The sequence below is a fragment of the Rousettus aegyptiacus genome, unplaced genomic scaffold, assembly GCF_014176215.1.
Source record: "Rousettus aegyptiacus isolate mRouAeg1 unplaced genomic scaffold, mRouAeg1.p scaffold_m13_p_13, whole genome shotgun sequence".
NCBI classification, from domain to species: Eukaryota; Metazoa; Chordata; class Mammalia; order Chiroptera; family Pteropodidae; genus Rousettus; species Rousettus aegyptiacus.
Genome location: NW_023416288.1, coordinates 39605125 through 39628239, shown reverse-complemented (window position 1 = coordinate 39628239; position 23115 = coordinate 39605125). Strand labels below are relative to the sequence as shown.

Here is a 23115-nt window from a genome sequence, read left to right as displayed (position 1 = left end):
CTTTGTGCATTCACCTGCGCTGTCACCCCTGTTTGGAGCATCAATGTTTCTCAACCGGGGTGATTTTGCTCCCTAAGGGACATTTGGCGATGTTTGATTGCCAAATCCCTGTTGATTGTCACAATCGTAGGAAGAGGAGTGCTACTGGCATCTAGCTGGCAGAGACCAGAGATGCTGCAAACATCATACAATGCACAGGACGGGACAGTCTCCACGACAAAGAATTATCTGGCCAAACTATCAGCAACATGGAGGTTGAAAACTGTGAAGTAACTACGGGGATGTATATGTATGTGTGTGATTTTTTTAAAAAAATAAAATGGAAATCAATCACTTTTCTGGTTTTTGAAAACACTGGCCTTGGTAGGTACTTTAGCACCCATTTTTCTGCTCTAGAAAACCATATATCAAAAGAGCTTTCGTAATTGATGGAGGAAAGAAAAAACGAGCTCAGAAACGAGTTCTGGATCCGGGTTCTAATGACAAAGAGATATCAAAACGGGAGGTCTTTTGGGCATAGCCAAAGGACGTCAGAATAAGTCTACCTGCATGTGTTATGAAAATCTGGGCATCGCCTTAAAAAATTGAAAGTTAGCCCATCTCTTAACTCTATCTGAACAAACAGGGTTCGCCGAACAGAATGCGTTTCACAGAACCGGTGGAAGAGCGGCTGGAGAGCAGGAGAGTCAACAGATGGAAAGTGCACCAAAGGAAATTGAGAAATAGTCATCCGATGATGTCATTCAGAGTTGGACCGAGAACCACATGCCTGGGCGCTTCCCGCGCGGGCCTGCTGGACGCAGGTGCACGGAGTTGACAGTGTCCCTGGTGCCCCTCCAGCTGGGTGGCTTTCTCCCTTGCCAAGCACCTCTCTCAGTGACAGAAGTCATGGGCTCATTCAGGTTTCACACAGTATTTCCTATGACTGTCTACAATGTTGGTTTGAGTTTGTCACGCCCATCCTTCTACTCTTCCTTTATCCCTATTTTTCTGACAAGCCATGAGTACTCTAGAAATGGAAAGCCTAGCTCATATCGGAATAAACGAATAATGAAATGCAGCGTTTCTCTCAATTACTGAAGTAATCATCGTCTTGATCCTTGTGACATAAAGTCAGGTAATTCGAGATTGAGGCTGTTTCTGTACAGGACTGACCATCTGTTTCTGTTAAGCTGATAAGCAGCAATCACACCTGACAGAGTGCGATCAGCAAAGGTAACCTATCTGTGCTCATGCAAATTGAAAGAGTTAGCTAGAAATCCGAGGGGTCCCTTTGAAGTCGGCCTCTGCTTTAACTAGGGAAATGCAAACAACTGCACTGAGATGGATATAAAGGAAAACCATCAATTTAGACTACTCTGCTCATCCAGGAAGGACTTAAGCTAGAGGCAGCTTCCAGACCATCTGTAAACAAAGTCGCCTCAGAGGGTCTCTGGGAGATTGAATTAACGTGATCATTTAGACACATGTTTTAAAATTAACTGGTGTGTCAATAATAACTAATTCTTCTTCCTGCATTCATTCCTGGGCTCTACTAAGTCATACCTTGTTGGCCTGTTTTGAGTTACTTTGTGGACTGCATTATCTTTAAAGAAAAGTTCCTTTATTAATTTAATTTCCATTAATTCAAGCAGTACTTTTATCTAGTATATAATCTATGATCGTTTAATCATTTTCTATTTCAAAAATCAGGGAGCTATGCGTATATATTTACATATAATAGCATATGTGTGTATACATGTACAAATACATACATATGTATGTGTATATATATGTGTGTGTGTGTGTGTGTGTGTGTGTATATATAAACCTCTGTACCTTTTGTCCAAAATATTTTAGACAAGCGAAATAAACAAACCTGTTCCCATGCAAAAGCGGCTTTCAACCATCATCAAAGGCCACTCTCTAAGCCCGACAGGCTCACCAAATACTTCCTAACAGATTCCGTGACTTCATTAGTCCTACTTAGAACACATCGAAACCAATTCCACAATGACATTGCTGATACTCCTCTTTCACTGAAACACTTCAGAAAGCGATCTCAACGCCACGTGAATCTGAGGAAGACATTAAATTTGCTAATAGATCCAGGCATCTGTCTACACGGAGGGAGGACATTAAACCTATCCCTATGCTTTTTCCGTGATTAGTAGTGCATTCTTGGGCAGGTTTCAGACTCGGCCATGTCAGAAAGAACCTTCAAGAACTCAGTTATAAAAATAACAGGGTGGCCTAACCGCCGCCAGCCCAATGAGTCCTCGTTTCAGCTTTGCCAATAGCATCATTGGACGTGCCCAGGTGAAACGGTGAAGAGGCGGGGGCGAGGCCGAGGGAGGAAGGAAGAAGTGCAGGTGTTTGGCTTTACAACGACAGGAGGAAAATCTCTCTTCGATTATGTATGTTTGGTTTTACCGGACATCGTTATTTTAGCCACTAAGTCTGCAAATGCTATTAGCAGTTAAAATGCACACCAAGTTATCTGGTCCTTCTTAAAACCTCATCAGACCATTTATGTTTTGAATTTCTCATAGCAACAAATTCCGATGGAAACATTTACATTTGTCTCGATTGTGCTTCTGTGAGAGAATTAGAATTGACTTAAAGTGTCTGTAGGGAAGTGGGAGGCTCCATCCTACACCTGCAGAAACGACATACGCGGAAAACTCACACCGCCATTTTTCTTGTCGCACTATAAAAGCAAAACAAATATTAACAGCATGTTTTCAAAGGAATAAACTTACTTTCAGTGCAAATAGGACAGCATCCTTTTCTGTTGAGAATTTTACCCTAATCAAGAGAAAAACAAAAAAGAGTTCAATGTTAAGGGTCTGCTGAGGACAAAACTCCTTTTTAAATTTAATACCAGATAAACCAATGAAATCAGTCCAAGCTGTATTTGAACTCGATGCCCAGATGGTGGTGATGATGGTGAGAATGAAGGCTTCGTGTATCAAGTTCTAAGGCTAGGCAAAGTCATCCAGAAAGCTTTCCTGTTTTTATCCTTTGAGAAATATAATATCTAAAGGACTCATTGGTGTGATTTTTCTCATGTAGAGGGAAGATGAAGACAGTCTTGGATTGAACCATTTCACTGATATCCAAATCTAGCCCACTGGAGACCAAGTGCACACACATGAAAATGGGAATTGTCTGTCAACCTATCAATCCAGGTAAGGCCTTTGCAGGGGTGGGGCAGAGGGCAAACAGTAAACCATAACCCAAGCTTGGGCATATGGATATGGACAATATCTGTGTTACAGATCAAAGTCAAAGCCAATGAAGCTGAGAGTTTTGAAACGCTAAGTAATTTTCCATCAGCTCTCTGGAAACACAATGCAATCTCCTATAATGCATTTCTTCCCTTTTTTTTTTTTTTTAAATATATAACATTTAAAGGAGGAAGCATATTCTCAGGGCCCATATCAGAGAATGACCTTGTCTTATCTCTGACTCAAGGGGACTCACAGAGAAAAAGAGATTTGCAAAAAGATTAACATTTACGAAGCACTTCCTATGTAACAAATATCCTACTAAATATTTTCTTTATTTTACCTAATAAAAGGTTTAATAAGTTAATACTTAGAACATATCAGGATTTAATTAATATTACATATTATTATCATAATTGTTATTAAGATGCACGAGAACCTTCTGAGCTGAGCATCTCCCTTTTTAAAGGGGAATAAATTGATGTCATGTAATACAGGGGTGCTAGAACCCAAAATAAAACCTAATTTTGTGTAATCCTAAAGGCTGCATTCTTTCCACTCCAGACTTTCACTCTCTTTCATCCTTTACCTCTAAGAGAAGGTGATATTTATTTGGTAACTGCTATCCACGAGAAAGAGTGCTGTGCAGGCTTCATACTCTGTCTCATCTACACTTCCCAACTCTCTAAATGCAGGTGTCTCTACCCCTGTTTCTAGGAAACCCCGAAACAAAGACCATAGAGAGGTGGTCTAAGACCCGTGTCAAGGCCACGCAGTTAATATAACGTCCATTCACTCATTCACTACTGGTCAGTTGCCTCAAGAACAGATTCAGGTACTCAAAAAAATCATACCAAAATCTGCTGGTTAATAACTGAAGAATTAGAACCATATCCAATTCACTTCTGTGCCACCAAGACCTAAATTGTACATGAAAGGCTATGATGACTTTGAATAAGACGTGAAACTCAGTCCCATTCAGCCATCCCATGGTTTGGGGCATAGTGACACATTTTCATTGTCTAGAGCTCTTTTCTCTGTCTCTATTCAGCACATAGGTCTTTTCTGGCTTCTTAGACCAAAAGCAGTTGAGGATAAAAACCAAAGGTTTTCTCTGAGCTTGGCTCAGGTGGATGGAATGATGGCTCCAGGCGGAGGGAGTAAGGTGCTCTATCAGAATGGAGCAGAGCTGTCTAAAGCCAAGGCCCCAACAAAACGTAATACCATAACCCCATACATCTGCACACGGCCAGAAACTGCCATAGACTTCTTCAGCAAATGAAAGTGGGGCTGGCAATATTACTGAGTTAGATGTCAAATAAGTCAAGCATGAGCCATGATGTCAGAGTTCCTGGGTTACACACAACCAGCTGGAGACCTCTGGACCTCTGGACACGTTGTGACCTCGTGGGTAAGAAGGGCCTACCAATGACACCCACCTCAGAAGAGTGGTCTCAGCATTAAATAAGGTTGGTCTTGTGACTATGGAGAAAGTCTCAATACATGCTAGCGATGACGAGATGACAGTGTCATTACAACCCTGTCCCCACTGGAACCCTCACAGTCCTTCGCACAAAAGTCCTTTGCCTCTGGAGGAATAGCCAGGGTGGGCAGACAAGCGGTCCAACCATAAAACCCTTCTTCAACAAGGCACATGTCCTTCTGGAACAAGAGATGTGTAGTGCCCAGGAAGGACAGAGCAGGGGAACACGAATGGTCTTCATTTTTTTTTTAATTTTTATTTTTTATTTCCCCAGGCAATGCAGGGGACAGGAAGCAAGTGTTTAAGAGGATTTCCATGGCAGACCTAAATTATCTCCCAAAGTCCTCAGAGTGACCAAGGAGGAGGGAAAATGTGACCTGAAGGGATGCTTGCAAAGGTGCCTTGAAACAGAAGGGTGGCCCCTGAGGCGGGGGCTGGGCCCTGACAAGCTTTGACGAGATGGGTGGGTGGGCTTGGGGAAAGGTGTGAGTGGGCCGGGAGGCACGGATGCTCCTGGCCCAAACGTGGTCCACAAAGAGGGGACGCTAACGAGACACTGGTGACATAAAGAGCCTTGACCTCCCTGCGACAAGAGAACAATGAAACCCATCAAGCCCGCCACAAGTGGCGGGACTCATGTGCAGCTGGCTCTCCATCACCGCCTGCCGAGCGCTAGTTTCTCGAGCCGCCAGGTTGGCACGGTGTCCCGTTTTGTCTTGTAGAATAAGGAAGCCCATTATTACTGACATGTGTTGCGAGGGGTCATTAGCGGTGAGTTTTCTCCCAGGACTGGCAGAAAGGATGCGATCCCGTTTTCCCAATGAATATTTATAAGCTGACCATGTTCAAGCCTACATACTGTATCTCCTGTTTTTTCCTTCCTCCTTTTATGGGAGGTTTTCAGTTTTATGTCTGAGGCCTTTTAAAGCAAGACTAATTAGGGCTTTTTTTTTTCATCACCCTCCCCTCCCCCCCTTTATTCAGTTGTGCAATAGGAACAGCTGTTGTTTTTTTTGTGCCTCGTTTGGCAGTCAGGCAAAAACAGCGACGTTTTGTTTATAATAATAACAGATGTGAATAAAATTAAAAGCTGTCTATAACAGAGAAGGGAGGACATGTTCTGAATATATGGATGTATTTTTTCATTTACTGGAAGGTATTGAATAGATCTGACATTTTCCCAAAACGCATGGAACTTTGAGAGGTTTCAAGTTGCTGAGGTGAATTCACTGGAGCTCATGCTTTAGCAGATAATGGCTGCTTTATTCGGTGCGTTGGAACTGTGGGTTTCTTGAAAAGAGATATTTCCATAAGGACGCGATTTCCATTCAGGGCTACAGTGGAGGCCAGGGTGAGAGACAGAACACTTCAGAGAAGGGGTCGGGGGTGCTCCCGGGTGGAGAAACCCCTTCTGAAACTTATTAATGAACAACCACATATTGCTTTGAATAGCGACAGGAAGAAAACTCTGATATGAGAAGAGAGAGAAAGGAGGAACATGCAGAGGACGGTTCTGATGTTCAGCAGAAAACTCAGCAGATGCTATAAGGGAGCAGATCTGACAGGAGTTGGAGACGCAAAACAAAGCACTGGGCAAAGGCACCACGAAATAGGCGAGTGGGGACAAGGGCAAGATAGGAGCCATTTTCACACAAGAACAGAACCTGGGTGAGAACTGCAGAAAAGGAGAGCTTTGCAAGGGGCATGTGCCTATTCGAGAACCTGAAGTTTCAGGGGGTCCGGCTGTTTTAAGGACTACCTACTCTCCAGCCCCCTTGATTTCTCAGGAGAGGAACACCTGACTGAGTTCTGTGACCACGTGACCGTGCCACGCACACAACGTCTCCCAAGCTGCTAAGGTAGAGAAAGTCATCGGCCCGTCTTCCCCACATACCTGGGGGCAAGTGCTGATGGGAACGCACTGCTTCTTACGACACTCCGTCTTGCCTTCCACACAAGCGCAGATGGTGCAGTTAGCAGAGGACCATATCTCTCCATCCTACAGGAGAGAGCACAGGATTCTGCCGTCAGCTGGAAGCTGATGGGAGCTCATCCAACAGGATAACATTTCTCCGCCACAGAAAGCATGTCCTACCCTGAGCGAGGAACGCCATCACCGGCCCGAATTACTCTGAGGTATCCATCTGCACCAAACCGACTTAATGTAAGATTAGATTTGAGGGTGTGTGTGTGTGTGTGTGTGCGCGCGCGCGCGTGTGTGCGTGTGTGTGTGTGTGTGTGTGTTTGTGCACACGTTCCCCCATCAGGATATAAAATAGAATTATTGGGCGGCTAAGTTTCACCCAGGGAAACTAATGGGAATTTTCATGCACGATGCAATGACGAAAGTCTAATTTTTCCCATTTGATCGACTGAAATGTTTAAGCCGTGCCAGGCACCAGCCATTAGTTGACAGGTCTGGAGGTGGTAAGCATATCCCCGGATGTGACATGGTTCTGGACCACACCAGGCAGACACCTGACCAGACACCTGATTTGAAAATGTGGATTCCTGAGAGAAAACACTGAGACCCATTCAAACCACGTCCCTGCCTATCGATACTCTCCTCCCAAAAAGCTCTGTAGTATTTTGGGACACGTTTTCTATCCCAGAAAGGGCTGCCTGCAGGATTTCTTTGGCTCATTGGATTAATAACTTGCAATTACCAAATGCCCAGCCTCAGAAGCCCCGTGCCTGGGGGACCGTGCAGGGATGCGCATCTTGCTTGTGGGAAAAGAGATTCCAGGCAATAGAGTTGGACTAGAAAACAAAATAAGGATTCCTCCCTGGGCTTGCATATTTAAGCAGAAAAATTCACTAAAAACAGAGAAAGTAGCTCAGATCTTTGATGACGATGATGCCTTTTCCTATTCCCTCTCATTTTTGAAGCTTTTCAAAGAACTGTCTACTCTTCAGACCCTGTTATTTTCCAGGAGAGGAAGACCTAACTGAATCTGTCTTAAAAGGGCTTCTGACTATTCCGGATCCTCTGAATGCACATTTCTAGGACTTGGTGTTTTGTGGACGACCCCCTGTAGATTATCTCTGGCTTCATTCCCATAAAGGAGCCTTGTAATAAGGAGCCTGGACAGCTCTTTGGACAGCCCCCCCCCGAGTGTGAGTCTATTGCACCTGGGTGCTCCAGAGAGGGATGACTCATGTAAAGATGACACAAGTGGCTAACTACAACACATACACACGCGCACACGCAACCCCCTTTTCTTCGGCATGACGCGTCATGTTTTCTCATGATTCCATAAGAACCACGTACACCATGACCATGCCACCTGAACATCTCCCGAATGAGAAAATCTCTCTTTGAAAAAGTAGCTTTGTGAAAGAGTTCTCAGAGCGTCAGGCTATGGAACCATCTGGACCTCGGCAAGGGGCATCTCTGACGCAATGAAATGCTCCCAGGGATTTGGAGACCCATATCTGCACCATCCAGGGGGACCCAGTCACTGGCCAACCACATTTGGAAGAGGCAATAAAGTTTTACAAGTTCAAAACATTTTATAAACCAAAAGTAAAGCAATTTGTAAAAGAAAAAATTCTCAAAGGAAAACATTTTCAGAGAAGCATCTCTGTCCCTACGTGTACTTTATTCTAAATATCTATGAAATTTTATGGTTCAGTCCAGTACAGTAGTTTCCATGAGCTTGGCTCGTGACATACCCGAAAAATCTTATTGCCGAACTTGCACACTTTGATGTCTTCTGGGGGCACGCGTAGGAGGCACACCTCACAGCAGCCCTCCTCGCCTTTGTCACAGCCACCAGGGTGGGAGCACTTCTTCTTACACACTACAGTGGAGTCCTGTGGGCACAAAGGCAAACGAGACGTTAAAAAGGATTTCCGCCTCTACCAAACACCCTGCCTGGCCCCCTTCAACAACCCCTGACTAACCGCTTTAAAACATATTCTGAAGATACCATATTTTCATTTGATGCAATAAATCTTTCATTCACTTCAAAATGTTAATCGTCAATTCACTGTTTGTACTATGAAAAGTGTGATCTACGCTCCCTGCCTTCCAAAGGTTTATGATTTATTGCTCAAGAGATGATGGGCCAACCAGCTTCCTCCTTCGGTCCTTTTCCTCTTCTTCGTCCTTCATTGGCAGTGCTCTCTTGAGTCTCCTCCATGGCTTTATGCCACCTTCTAGGAGTTTAGCATAATGGCAGGACACCTCTGACCAAAGACTACATACAGACTAGGAGTGAACGTTCCACCCCAAGATGAAATTCTTATGTTCACAGAGCAATGGAACGAGCCATTCCAAAACTGGACCCGGGCTTTCTATAAACCGTGTGACCTTAGCCAAGACACCTAACCTCTGAGTGTGACAAGTTTATATCTGTGACTGAAAGGGTATGACTTGATTTCTAAAGAAGCAGCATTCCATGAACAAAATAGCCAGGTAAATGGTGCCCACAGATCCATTCAACAACACACTGAAGAAAGATTCAGAGCAGCTTTAAAAAAAGTAAATGTATCTAGTTCCCCAGCCAACAAGATGCAATTTCACATGAGTTGTCAGCTGGAAGGATTGTATGAGCAAAACATTTATGGAACTTAGTGGAAGACAGGGATGGAGAGCATAAGTATCCCAGGGTAGATCAGCAATTCCTTCAAAGTGTCAAATTGGTGTGAAAACAATGGCCCAGAAATGAGGCCAAACCCCTCTCCAAGACAAAGACTCTATTAGTAAGCTTTTCAAGAGGACTCACTTCTGAGCATTACATGTAAATAGGTTGTGTAAATCAACCTATGTTAACTTCTAGAGATTCTGTGTTAATCGTATGACTTCAGGAGGTACTTCTGGTACCATCTAATACACTCCCACTGACTTATCCATCTAAGATTAATGTGACAATGAGCTGATCCTTCAAAAAAATGTCATTTGTTATCCTTTATTTTAAGGTTATACCCACACCATAAAGTAGATAGGATTTAGAGTTGAGCAAGATCGGGGGAGAATGTCAGTTCATTTATTAGGCGTGTTATCTTGTGCAAATCCATCTCCCTGAGTCTCAGATTCTTTACCTTCAAAATGGAGATGATAACACTGACTTCTCAGGTTTCTTGTACAGTTTAATGAAATATTTAAAGTACTTGGCACAGTGCCTGGCTCACAGAAATTATTATAAGTCAACTTATTAATTTAAAAAAAAATCCTTCGTCAAATTGCATGCCTTGATTTGTATTCACTAGCTTTCAAATCATGCACACTTCACAGTAGATTTCCCAACTTGTATTAAATACACACACACACACACACACACACACACACACACACACACAACTAGCACCCATTAAATCATATGCTTGGCGCCTGGCACTGGTTTAAGCAATGAGAACACAGAGATGGTTGGATGAGCTTCTGTCTTCGAGGAGTTCGGAGAGTAGGAGGAAAGATAAGCATGTGAACAAATAAATGGCAATATAATATGGTAAACAGACCTAGTCAAGGAGTAGAGGTAGCAGAAAAGAGTGAATAATTACCTATGTAGATGGGCTTGGAAAGCCTCACTAGAGGAGGTGACATCTGATACAGGCTGCCATAGATGAAGAGGAGTTTGCTAATCCAGTTTTAAAAAGATTAGAGACCATCACATTTAAAGGCACGGAGACCAGAAAACATACTGTGTTCAGAGAACTGCTAAACAGCTCCCTGAACCTGCCACGGCATTGAACGGGGACGTTGGACAGGGAAGCTCTCAGCAGAGAAAATAATACTGATTATCCAAAACGATTGCAGCCTGATTCTTCAAGTATCTAATTTCCCGAAGATGACTGTGAACTCATACTCCAATAAAACAATCACTTGAAAGAACAGTATTAATTACACCTCTTTTGAGGACTGGGACACATTTCCTAATCATCTCTCAAAGAATCCGTGAGACCCAAAGCACTGCAAACATAACTAATTCCCATGCATGGGCTGCCTCGCTTTCCTGCAATCAAGAGAATTGGGAATGTGATGGGTTTCGTCAAAGGCTCAGTTTCCCCCAAAGGAAGCTATAACTTGTAGAATTGCTGGAGAGGAAGAAAAGTCCTGAGGATGGAGGCCAAGCCCACCAGAAGGAGTGGCTATATGGTTAGCATAAGGTAATAAAAACTATGACGAAAGGAAGGAGCCTTAGGAAAGTATTCTCAGGCTTAAGCATGACTCAGGGTTCAGTGCCAGGGAACAGACGGGTCAGCCCTCACTCAGCCACCTCCTGAAAGTGCTCCTTAATAAAGCATGCCTCGAGCAATCAGGAACTTCTGAACTCTAATCCTGGCCAGTGACTCATAGCTGAGCCGACCTCCTCTCTTTCCATCTCCAGCCCTTCAGCTATCAAAAACAAAACAACCACCATCAACACCTCCACCAAAATATATTACTCTACACTCGTGTCACGCAGATGTTCACGCGCTAATGGATGATCCTAAAGTCCTCTATATAAATGAGTCTCTTCTTGGTTTCAGAAATAAATCACGGCATGAGCACAGTCTAGGCATGTGTGATGTGTATCCCTTTAAAATTCGGGAGTGGTGGAATTCTTTCGTTACCAGTCATTAGACTTCTGGTTGTCTTTTGAAAAAAGTGAGCAATGTCTCAAGTGAGCAGTAGGGCAGTGAGCAAAACATATATACTCTCTTTCTAAACTACTAGGTTTATCTTGTGATGAACCGTAAATCCATGCCTTCCTTTTCTCTTGAATGTGATTAAGGCTATTTTTATTGCCAGGTGTGTCAGAGAATTCATTGTGGATAATTAGATCCAGAGAACACTGCCCCACGTGTTTGCCTGATTTTAGAAAGTGCCTCAGTCGGCCACTCGGAGTTCAATTGTCAACACCAGCAGCTAACTTGCTCCTGAGGAGATGACAATGAGTTGTAATTTGGGTCCTATATTTGGGCTTCCTTGCAATCTTCACTTCTAACATGGCATCAGCAATGCCTCTTTCTGATAGATAAAACATTGCGTTTGGCTCTAACGCTGACACTTTCACTGCTGGACCACCACACCTCAGACGCCTTACCCTGCAGGTGCACATGGTGCAGTTGTCATAGAGGAATGAGGACCCGTTGTCGTAAACATCACTGCGAAAGAGGCAGCTTCCGAACGGGAGGTCGAACACCTTCCTCTGACCTAGGGGGAGGCAACGGCACAGTGTAAGCAAGACAGAGACCAGGGTGTCCCGCGTTGTCAGCGGCAATTGCATGACAGAGCAGTTAAACATTGTCAGGCTTATTTGACAAACCAAAACAGAGCTTTGAGGCACATGTTCCCAGTGGATCCTCAGGAGTCATTTAGAGTTTTTGTTAAAAAGAGGTTTTATCACATTGTAAATTCAAAAAATCATTATTATGTGTTTATAACAGTGAACCACGATGACTAAGACACATACCTGCTGTCAAAGGGCTCAGTCTACCAGGGTAACAAACCCACAAAACATGATTTCAACACAATCATATGGTATGTTCTGGAAGGAAGCCCATCTGGGAACTGTGGGACCAAGGAGGACATAACAGACTTCTTGGAGCATGTGATGACTGAGCTATATCTTAAAAAATGAGTAAAATTATCCAGAAAGTGGGTGTTGGAAGGTAGGAGGCAGGAGGAATCAAGATATCCCAGGAGGAGAAAGAATGACCAAGAAGAACTAATGCAATAGCACCTCAGTTGAAGAAATTGCAAGGCCATTGGTGAAGCTAACTCACAGAGTACATCGGGGCAGACTCTGACTCCACATGCCAAGTGCCTGGCCTTTCACAGGGGTTGCATCTCTGTAAAATTAGCTTGGTTTGCCTTTTTCCTATCATTTATCTACATGTGCTTCATATATTTTGTAAGGGGCCTTAAATTCTTCTTGGCAAAAGGCAGGATATAAATAAATATATATAGTTAAGCTTTCTTCTCCATCAATTGAGAGACATTTTCTGAGAAGGGCTTCCCCCTCTTAGAATGAAAAGCCCCCCACTTCCTGTTGCTATCACTACAAGGATAGTACTCAGTATTGTTGTATGGATGGATGGATGCATGGATAGATAGGTAGGTAGATGGATGGATGTGTGGAAGGATGGATGGGTGGATGGGTGGGTGGGCGGGTGGGTAGATGGATGGATGGATGGATGGATGGATGGATGGATGGGTGGGTGGATGGGTGAATGGATGGATGGGTGGATGGGTGAATGGATGGATGGGTGGCTGGGTGAATGGGTAGATGGATGGATGGGTGGATGGATGGATGGATGGGTGGGTGGATGGGTGAATGGATGGATGGGTGGCTGAGTGAATGGGTGGATGGGTAGATGGATGGATGGATGGGTGGGTGGGTGGGTAGATGGATGGATGGATGGGTGGATGGATGGGTGGGTAGATGGATGGATGGGTGGATGGATGGGTGGATGGGTGAATGGGTGGCTGGGTGGCTGGGTGAATGGGTGGATGGGTAGATGGATGGATGGGTGGATACATCAGTAGATATCTAAACAACAAGACTCTTCAACAAGTTTATCCTTCCTGAACAAATGTGACTAATGGCTTAAATTTTCCCCCATAAAATGTAAGTTTTACATAAATCTACCTTAGCACAGAGGCTTGTACTCATTAAATAAGTGGCAGATGGTAAGTATTATTATTAGTGGTGGTATAATTCAGATATAATCGTGGGCCATATTGCTCTGAGAGGTGCACTGGGTGCTCTGTAGACACAAACCTCTGAGCAGGCTCCTCTTTGGTGAAGAGAAGAAATACAAATTAGTAGTTACGAAACAGTCATGGGGATGTGGAGTACAGCATAGGGAATGTAGTCAGCAATGTTGTAAAAGCTACATACAGTTCTAAGTGGGCACTTGACTAATTGGGAGGATCACTTTGTAAATTATAAATGTCTAACCATTGTGCTATACACCTGAAAAAAAATGATAAAAGAGAGTAATAGAATGATGTTATGTAAAAGGCAGAGGTAAGACATGTGAATAAATCCTGGTCAATGGAAAATCGAACAGCAAATCTGTGTCCAATCAGCCAAAAGTTTAATTAGTTTAAGATATCGAGCATCTAGAAAGCAAACTAGTGTTTCCCTTTTTCCTTTCTGTCTTTTGCAGTGTGGGTATGTTTCTTTTTAACCCAAAGGACATAAAATCAAGTTATCAAGGCCCGAAATAAGATAAAACATTCAAAAAAGTGGTTCAGAGACTCCATGTGCAGCCCAAGTTGAGCCATTTCCACATTATTCCACTGGGGTTTAGCCCAACCAAAAAAGGTCTCATTTGGGAGAATTATGATTTTCAAGTTTCCTAAGACTTTCTGTTCCTTTTGTAGTCTGTTTTATGACCACAAATGGACAGAAAAATCTGCATTCAATACAACAGCCATTGCTCATTTGAGAAACTTCTGAGCTGACTCAGTGTATCCATGGTACCGGCCTCAAAGCATGAAGCAAGCCTACTTATCCCCAAGGCCAGGCCCTAGACGCCACCTCCTCTGCGAAGACTTTGCTGCTCAGATGGACCATGGCCCACAGCATGATGGCTTTGACCACAGTGAACTGACTACCCCAGGGGCACGAGCACGCATGGGCAATCCAAGAAGCCACATACCAATGGAAATATCTTTAGGCATGTCTAAACAATTCTCCCTTGTTCTTATAATTATTTCATAGTTACTTAAAAAGTGTGTGTGTGTGTGTGTGTGTGTGTGTGTGTACAGGTAGCAGTAAAGCAAACATTGTTGAATAAAATTGGGAGCAGAATCCCTAAAAAGAGAGAAAATTTCTCAAGTTTAACAAGATACTTCGATTGGCCAGTTTGGTTATAGAAAGATAGAATGGGGGGCGGGGGAGCGGCAGATGGCTGCGATACGCCGGGAATGGGAAGATGAATCAGTACGATATTTGGAATTGGGAAAAGCAAACTGAAAAAAAGGAGAGAAGATTCCAGAAACGAATGCGGACAGTACCTGATAGGAGGCTGGAGCCCAAGTAATAGAGACAAACGGTACATTTTTTCTAAAGATAAAGTGAATAAGATATTTTAAGAACAAAGAAAGCTTAATATTCTATTTCGTGCTATTCACTGTGCTTCTCTGTAATGAACCCCCGCTGACTACGAACCCTCAGGGAACGTCTGCTACACAGAGCTTGACTCGATAGCACCATAAGATGCGAAAAGACTGGGTAGCACTATGTCTGCAAGGACAAAATGATGTTGAAGAAGAAGGAGTAAAAGGAAGGAAACAAGGGGGAAAAAATAGTGAGAGACGAAGCCAGCAGTGAATGGGGAAAACATTGGGCCCCTCAGGGACTCCTGGAGATTCTGGTGGGGTTGCTGGATGTTCTGTTGTATTCATGTGGTGGGTCAAGTTGCTTTTATTTGAAACTTAAATAGTGTGACCTCGACTAACTCAAGAGCCTAAGGATCCTGTGGAAGAAGATAACGTATGAATTGTAAACAAAAGCCAAAGAATCTCCCCCTGCTCTACGGACTCCCCATCATAGACTGTCTGCTTTCAGGGGGCAATGTGCACATCGCCCTCCCTGTCACCAGGGGAGTTGGGCCACAGCAGGTTAAAGCATGGGCTCAGGAATCACAGAGACTCATGCTTGGGTATCAACCCATCGCTCCCCATTTGTGCCGCGTTCTAGAAGACTACTGCCTTCTCAGGACACTAAAACTAATAATGACACCTGTAGTATGCACTGTAATTACATATCTGTTCAGTTGCCATATATCACAGCTTCTTAAGATTAAACAATAAGGAGCACATAAAATGTGTCGCATGGTGCTTAGTACATGGTAAATGTGCAATAAGAAATAACTAATCCTCCTTTTGGCTTTTATTCATCATTCCATCCCAGACTTCTCCTTTCGACATGTTATCTGCCTTCATGTTTTCACCTCTAAAAGTAACACTAGTTTATCTTCCGCTGTGTTTTTACTCTACGTGCCTTTAAAAATCTGTTCCAACTTATTGTCATAGACCCAAGTAAAGGTCGTGTTCTCAATACCGTTCTGTCCGCAAGAGGCCATTATCCCAGGCCGTCTGGTGCACCAGGTTCACAGACACGAGGGTAGACGAGTGGGAAAAAAGCTCTGTGGCGGCCTCAGAAAAGAGGCGAATCCTGCGCCCACCTTATGCTCATTTAATTAGAAGTAGTTGCCAGGAAACAGGACAACTTGAGGAACTCAAGGCCATGACGTGGATGACCATTCTCTGCAGAGAACACCAAAATACGTGACCTGAGAACCGTCACTCACCCAGACATTTGGGGCAGCACTGCCCAGGAGGGATGCGGCTAAGGTGCTGCGGGCAGGAGAGGATGGGACAGACTTCTCGCACGCACTGTGTCCTGCCCCCCTGAAGAAGAGAGAGACAGAGAGAAAACAAAGCACATTTAGAAAAGTCAGCACATGAGTATCGATCATGGAAATATCTGGCTCCAGCCAGGGACTTTCCTGGCGTTAGGTCACTGGGCGACTGCTTAAATCCATGTAATTTCTCCCAAGCATCCTTTCGTCTTCCCTGTAAGCCATACACATTGGACCAGCGAAAAGACTGCGGCTCCAGAGAGGATCACGGCATCGCGTTTCTTACCAGCCACCACTTTTCTTTATCTTGTTCCATCTCCAGATCGACCAACTGTCTCAGTTTGCCTGAGATTTAAGGCTTTCAGGACAAAAACCGGGAAGGTCTTAGGCCAACCAGGATAAAGTGGCCTCTCTTTCCAACCCCCGAGCAAGCAGAGGTTCCTGAGACCTCCTCGTTCAGACCCCCACCTCAGGTGGGTCCCATGGACATCTTCCCCCAGGGGGGCTTCCGTTTCCAAAATGGCTTATAGACATTGCTGGGATGGCTCAACGAGGTTGGGTTTCGAGGAGGTGGCCAATCTGCTAAATAGGGACACATTGAAAGTTGATATTCAGAAGAAAAATCTCACTGAATTTACCAAGCTAACTTACTCTGTTTCCATAAACTAAGTAGAAGGTACGTGATGATTGATGCTGGACAGACTGGCCGAGCCGCAGTGCACCATGGGAGATATTTCAGATATTCCTCCTGCCCCTCATTCTCGGTCTCTTGGGTGCTCCAGCACCCGCTACCTCTGACACCCATCCTTCCTCCCTTACCTCGGCATCGCCCTTCCTCTGCCCGGCAGCTTTTCTCCCCTCCCTAGGAGGCAAAGATGCAGCACGCTGACTCTGCCTTCTCTACCCCTCATCACGGGCACCTGTTTTTCCTGTCTCAGCAACTTGTAACTGAACCTTTGGAAAGCTGGAACAGGCAAAAAAAACAAAAAACAAACAAACAAAAAAACACCTGTTTTCCAGTCACTTTACATCCAACAACTCTGCAAGACTCATGTGGAAACTGTCCTGGACAAAATGAATCACCATCAAATCGGTGAATCATTAAGTATTGCTTTTTTTTTTTTTTCAGAAAATCAGTTAATTTGGTAAATAAACCACTAGGCAGATGCAATTTCCATGGATTGAGCTCTCTGGGATTAGAACCAGAAACCAAATTAAGAGACCCTCAGGAATCTGTTGTCTCAAGTGGTTAATTTATATCTCAAGAGGCCTCAGAGAGCCCTGGACCTCAGAAAAGGCAAGACCCCCTCAGGCCATTTCCTCCCACCTCCTGGCCACTTCCTGCACCAACACCTGACGTCAGGCCTTCAGCCACTTATCCCCAGCCCAGCACACGCCATCGCCCGTTGTTTCTGCCTTTCCGGCCTGTTCCTGCCGTTTTTATTAGCATAGTTTATATTTTGGTAGGGATGGATGGAAAGGGTAGGGCACGTTATGTCTTTTTAAATATTTATGATTTTCAATCCACTTTAATGTTGGATTCTTCCCCAAACCAATGGAGAACATGTGAAAATACCACAAAAAGCTCCTCTGTTGTTTTTACATTACTTTCAGATCCGCAAGAATCACTCAAAAGCTCCTAAGAGTCACTGGCTGCTGTCTGTGAGGTTCCTCACGCAACTCTGCATAATTCTCAAGCCCGGCCTTCCCCCAGGCTGCAGAGGCGCAGGGCCTGAGTGTAGGTCGGACTCCGAGGTCTGCCCCAGCTCATCCATAAACCACGAAGTCAAAGACACAGAGGACAGATGCTGCCCTTCGCTTTTAATTTCAAAGAAGTTCATCTGCAAACAGCTTCTGAAAATCTCGAAGCCTCGGGCCACATGAGGTTGCCTGTGCTTTCTCCAAGGTGCACAGAGAACACATTCTTTTTCATCAATATTCTCTGTTCCTGTTGGATCAGCATCTATTTTTCAGGCATATTTTAAAATTAAAATTAAAAAAAATATATTGCATAATTGCATAGGAATTAACTCGTCCAACACTTTGGAAAGCTGGCAAAAGATTATTTGCACCTCAGTAATTTTTCTTACAATAAGGTCAAATAGCAAATTTTGCGTACACACTATAACGGCAGTTTGTGTTTCCCTAGAGTCTGTTGAAGTAACTTGAACTCCATTCTGGATTTGCTGGCTTGACCAAGTTTTGTTTTGTTTGGGTTGCAGTGCTGTGGCCCAGCCCAGTCCCCAGGCTGCATTCCAATGAAGGCCTCCAAAGGGAGCCCAGGGCCTTCCAGCTCACAACCTGCTTCTATAATTTCAACTCAGCAGGGATTCTGGTTAAACTATAAGCTGTGGCTATGCTGTAAACTAACAAAGTTAAAATAGCAGAAGTAAACATTACCGTTTCTCAAAATGTACTAATTCCTACTGTAGCTGCACTAACTCGGGTTCTATCAAATTATCACGATCGCTTCCTAGTTGGCTTCCCCGCCTCGACTCTCTTCTACTAATTCATCCTGGAAGGTTCCATATGCCTGGGACTCCTTTCCAGCATCCTCCCATCATTTCATTATTTGATCAAATATTTTTCAAGGCCTATCACATGCTGGGGATACAGCAGTGAATATATCATAAGAAATCATTCTCTTTGCGGAGCTTACATCCCCACTGAGCACACCCCCATGCTAAGGTGGAGGATGGCTTACCACTGCCTTCAGGATCAAGTTCAATCCACTCGGGCTAAAAGTCAGTATAGAAGCAGCTTCGGCTCAATAACATCTGTTTCTTTTTTTTTTTCCCCCCAACACAGAGCACTCCATTTCCCAGACTCTCTTGCGGTTGGGTGTGGCCATATGATTCAGTTCTGACCAATGGGAGGTGGTTGAAATAATATAACACACACACTTGCAGGCCTGACCCATAAACATCTCTCATGCACAGTACTCCACTCTCTCGCTTTCTCTGTCTACTGGATGGCCAGCCAGCTGAACGGAGGGGACATCAAGAACTTTGCAAAAACACGAAGAGAGCCAGCTCCCCTGAGTCATCATATAGAAATCTATCCACCAAAAACCTATGATGAATCTTTAAATGAGCCATAAAAAATCGTGTTGAATTAAAACACTCAGACATATTAGTTCTTTATTATCACAATTAGCCCACTTTGCCAAGATGCCCATAATCTTCTTTCCAGTGATTTTCCCCCTAACTCTGACATAAGGAAAGGGGTTCAGTAGATCTTATTTTTTTCCTTTATTGCTCCCAACCACATCTTCAGCCTTGAATTTTTTTATACATACCTCTTCTCCTCTATCCCTCCATTGATAGACCCCTGTGGAAAAACTGCTTCGTTCCATGTCTATCTCAAGCCTCCATATCTGTGAAGCCTTCCAGACCCATTCAGTTCCCAGAAACTTCCTCCAGCTTTCTGTACCTCTTCTTTTCTCATCTGTACCCCTGAATTTTGGGTGTGTACATAAATGTTAACTCTAAAGATGACACTGGTTTTGCCTTCAAGCTAGCGTCCTTCAGAGCAGGAACCAGTCCTTTGAGCCAAACATCCTTCAGGAAAGTGATGGGCTCAAGGAAACATCTCAGTAAAAAAATTGTCGAATGAAAGAGCGAGCGACCATGCATAATGAGCTCTAGAACCTGGCTGAATTCTTCGGATGGCTTTAACTACAGGACGCTGATGAGCTGGCATAGCTCAGGGCTCTCTGCTTCTGCTCACCTGTGTATCTCCTTGGGTTTTGTACATTTTAGGTAATACTTAAATGTTTATTGGTGCTGATACTTCAAAAAGCGACATTCATCCTCAACTTAGAAAGCTAATAGAATTCCTAGGAGCCCATGTATTTTGTTAAATGCTTGAAAATTTCTAAATGGTTAAAATACATAGGGATTAATGACTACAGCTGACCCCTAAACAACAGAGGGGTTAGAGGGGCTGACCTCCCATGAAGTTGTAAATCCTCGTATAGCTATTATATCCTCATCTGGTCAACAAAGAAAGGAATGCTAGGAACTTCCATAGTACTGATAAGTTATAATTTTCACCATTCGTCTTTTTTTTGGAAAGGCGAGTTTGTTCCTTAGAGGTGGTCATTTGTTCTAATTGCATATCTGAGTGCTTCTCCAAAAGTAGCTGTTTTTGAGAGACTTGAAACTTGTCCCAGGTCTCTTTTCTGCCCCCTTATTTTCCTGTGAGCTGATTCAGTCAAGAACTCAATGCTTTGTGTCAAAGTTTACCCTAGAGTAACACTTTTGTTGCATAATAAAAATCTATCTTCCCGAATGTAGTGATGAGTGCAAGACGATAAAACCACAGCCATGTGCATGTGTGCATGCAGGATGCTTCTCCCACCCCTGAGGATTGCTGAAAAATGGGGCCTGGAAACGGTCCTGTAGCATGTGACATGGCGCTCATCCCTTGACCGGGATGCGGAGCCCGGCTCTCTAACTAGAGACAGGAAGCAGAGCAGCACATTTCTAACCAGTTACAACCAATCAGCTACACTCGAGCACATTCTAAAGTGATTTCCCCCAATGTTCAATTCTTTTAAGAGAATGGAGTTCTCCATTGATTCCAGATGAATGTGGGAACGAGGGGCGAGAAAAACTGGAGGGGCTGGTGTAGGGGAGAAACACATCTTTAGTGCAAGAGTTTATGTGTGACCCCGATTCTTACATCATAACACACAGTGGTGCGAAGCTGATCTATGAGCAGAGTGCCCACTCTGAACTACAAATTGGGTCCAAAAACTTCACAGAAAGAAATGTATATTCTTAGCTGTTCCTCTCTTTGAGCTGGATATTTATTTTGGTAAAGTTTTGGGGCATTACAGTTACTTCCGGGGTAAAGGTTTCGATACTCGGCTTCCTCTGCTCTTGGCCAGAGGAGAACAAGAAATCAAAGGAGCAGCAGCAAGTGAGCTGTCAGGCTAAGGGAATAAATGTAGAGTGGACAAGGAGATAGTGGACGCCCCTAATGGTAGCGGTTAATGAGCCCACTTAGAATGAGAGGGGAAGAGAGAGAGAGAGGTATATACAGACACACAAATCCAGGATATTGGCATGTATTATACACTGCCACGGTATAATAACTGGTGTGTTTGTGCATTCCCCACTAGACCCAAGTTTTTTCATTTTCTGCACCATTGACATTTTGGGTCAGATAAGTCTTTGTTTTAGGGGGCTGTCCTGTGCTTCGTGGAATGTTTAGCAGCCTCCCTGGCCTCTTTCCACTAGATGTCAATACAACCCTTCGTCCCCTGGTTGTGACAAACAGAAATGTCTCCAGACATTGCCAAATGCCCCTGGGGGCTCAAATCACTCCCACTTGAGAACCATTGCACTAGACCAAAGTTTTCTCAAGCTGTAGTACAGGAACCTGCAGTTTTAATAACTTTCCCAGATGATTTGGATGTGGCTGTCCTAGGGACAGGATTTTGCAAAATGCCTCACTAACATGAGCTTCCAGCAAGCAAGGATTAAGCTTATCTTATCCTCTCCTCTAGCAACGAGCACACGCATCATAGCTTTTAACACGTGCTCAAGACATGTGTTCTAAATGACGGAGGACATCTTTCAGGTGGGGGGAATTCTCCCCAAGAGAACGGCAGGGCCCATTTCCCCTCACTGGTGGCTGGAGGCCACTTTTATTCAGGCTTGTGAAGGAAGAGGGAGAGAGGAGCAGGGGTGAGGATGGAGCTGAGATGGAGTTGACGGGGTCAAATTGTGCTTCTCCGAGGCACCTGTGTGGAAACCAATGGAGGCTTCTTCATCACAGTCTGTGACGGGCTTGGAAACTTTCTACCCCAAGAATCTGAATGGTGTGCTATACATGGAGTTTTGTTTCCAAGTGATAAAATAAAACTCAACTGTGGCTTTTACAAATCAAGGACATCTCAGTAGAGCTTCGCAGAGATATCTATTTGCGTCCCATAAAAATTTTAAGCAAACAATACCTGTGAGAAGTACCCACCGGGCTGCCGAAAACAAAAAACCCTTTTGTCCTGACTACCCACTCGGAGAACCGTGACCCGATGCTCTGCCTGTCTTGGCCATCGAGCCTCATTTTTCCCATCGATTAATGTTCCAAAGTCCAGTTGTATTGTTGTGCATATTATTGTTTTGGTTTCCTATTCCCGCTGCAACGAATGACCACACAGGTTTAGTGGCTCCAAACCACACACATGTATTATCTTACAGTCCTGGAGGTCAGAAGTCTGAAATCCATCGCTGGGCCCGAGTCAAAGTGTCAGGGGGGCCACATTCCTTCGTGGACTCTAGGGAAGAATCCATTTCCTTGTCTCTTCCAGCTTCTAGAGCTGCCTGCGTTCCTTGGCTCACGGCCTCCTTTCTCCATCATCACGGCCATCAGGGTAGCATTCTTAAATCCGTCTCTGTGCTGACCCTGGCCCTTTGCTTCTGTCGTCATGTTGCCTGTGATGGTGACCTTCCTGCCCCCCTTTTATAAGGACTCCTGTAAGAGGACCCATCCAAACATCCAGGATAACCTCCCCATCTCAAAATCCTTAACTTAGTCACACCTGCAAGTTCCTTTTCCCATATAAAGTAACAGCCACGGGTTTTGGGGATTAGGACATGACATCTCAGGGGTTAAGGGACATTATCCTGCCTACCAAAGTCATTATTCAAAAAATGGCATTTAAATTCACTATGCAGTCTCCAATGTAATATTTCAGGCCTGAAGTCACAACGACACACTATAATGACATGTTCCATCAGCCTTTCTCTTGTGGAAAAAGCTAATTCTTCCCAATGTTTTTCAGGATGGAAAAGATAGTCAGGAATCTCAGTCTACACCCTGGCTGTGTGGCTGCCAAACCGAACAAGTCGCTTATTCTGCTCCCCATGCTCCTCTTTGACTGTCTCCTTACACCTTTTGGAGGGTGACCCTCACCTCATCTGAGTGTCTCATCTTATGTTCTTGCTCCTCGCTGTCACAGGCAAAATCATAGGTGCCGATGGGCAGCCCCAGGAGCCACCTTCTGGATGTTAGTGAAGCAAGAAAACTGCCCTGTTTGCCGACAGGCCTCTTCGCGGGCACTGTGTCAGCCCTGGGGGCAAGCAGCAGCCGCAAGGCGACGTTCCCGCC

At 44.3% G+C, this 23115-nt stretch overlaps 1 protein-coding gene across 4 annotated transcripts in view; it reads right to left on the bottom strand.

Moving 5' to 3' along the window:
* Positions 1-23115, bottom strand: part of BMPER (BMP binding endothelial regulator) — a 202734-nt gene that overhangs the window by 80484 nt on the left and 99135 nt on the right. For all 4 annotated transcript variants that reach the window (XM_016160041.2, XM_016160059.2, XM_016160051.2 and 1 more), the window contains exons 7-11: positions 15946-16045; positions 11724-11833; positions 8368-8508; positions 6587-6691; positions 2742-2787 (exon numbers count right to left, since the gene is read on the bottom strand). In XM_016160041.2, coding sequence (XP_016015527.1) covers positions 2742-2787; positions 6587-6691; positions 8368-8508; positions 11724-11833; positions 15946-16045 — 502 coding nt within the window. The remainder of the gene's footprint in view (positions 1-2741; positions 2788-6586; positions 6692-8367; positions 8509-11723; positions 11834-15945; positions 16046-23115) is intronic.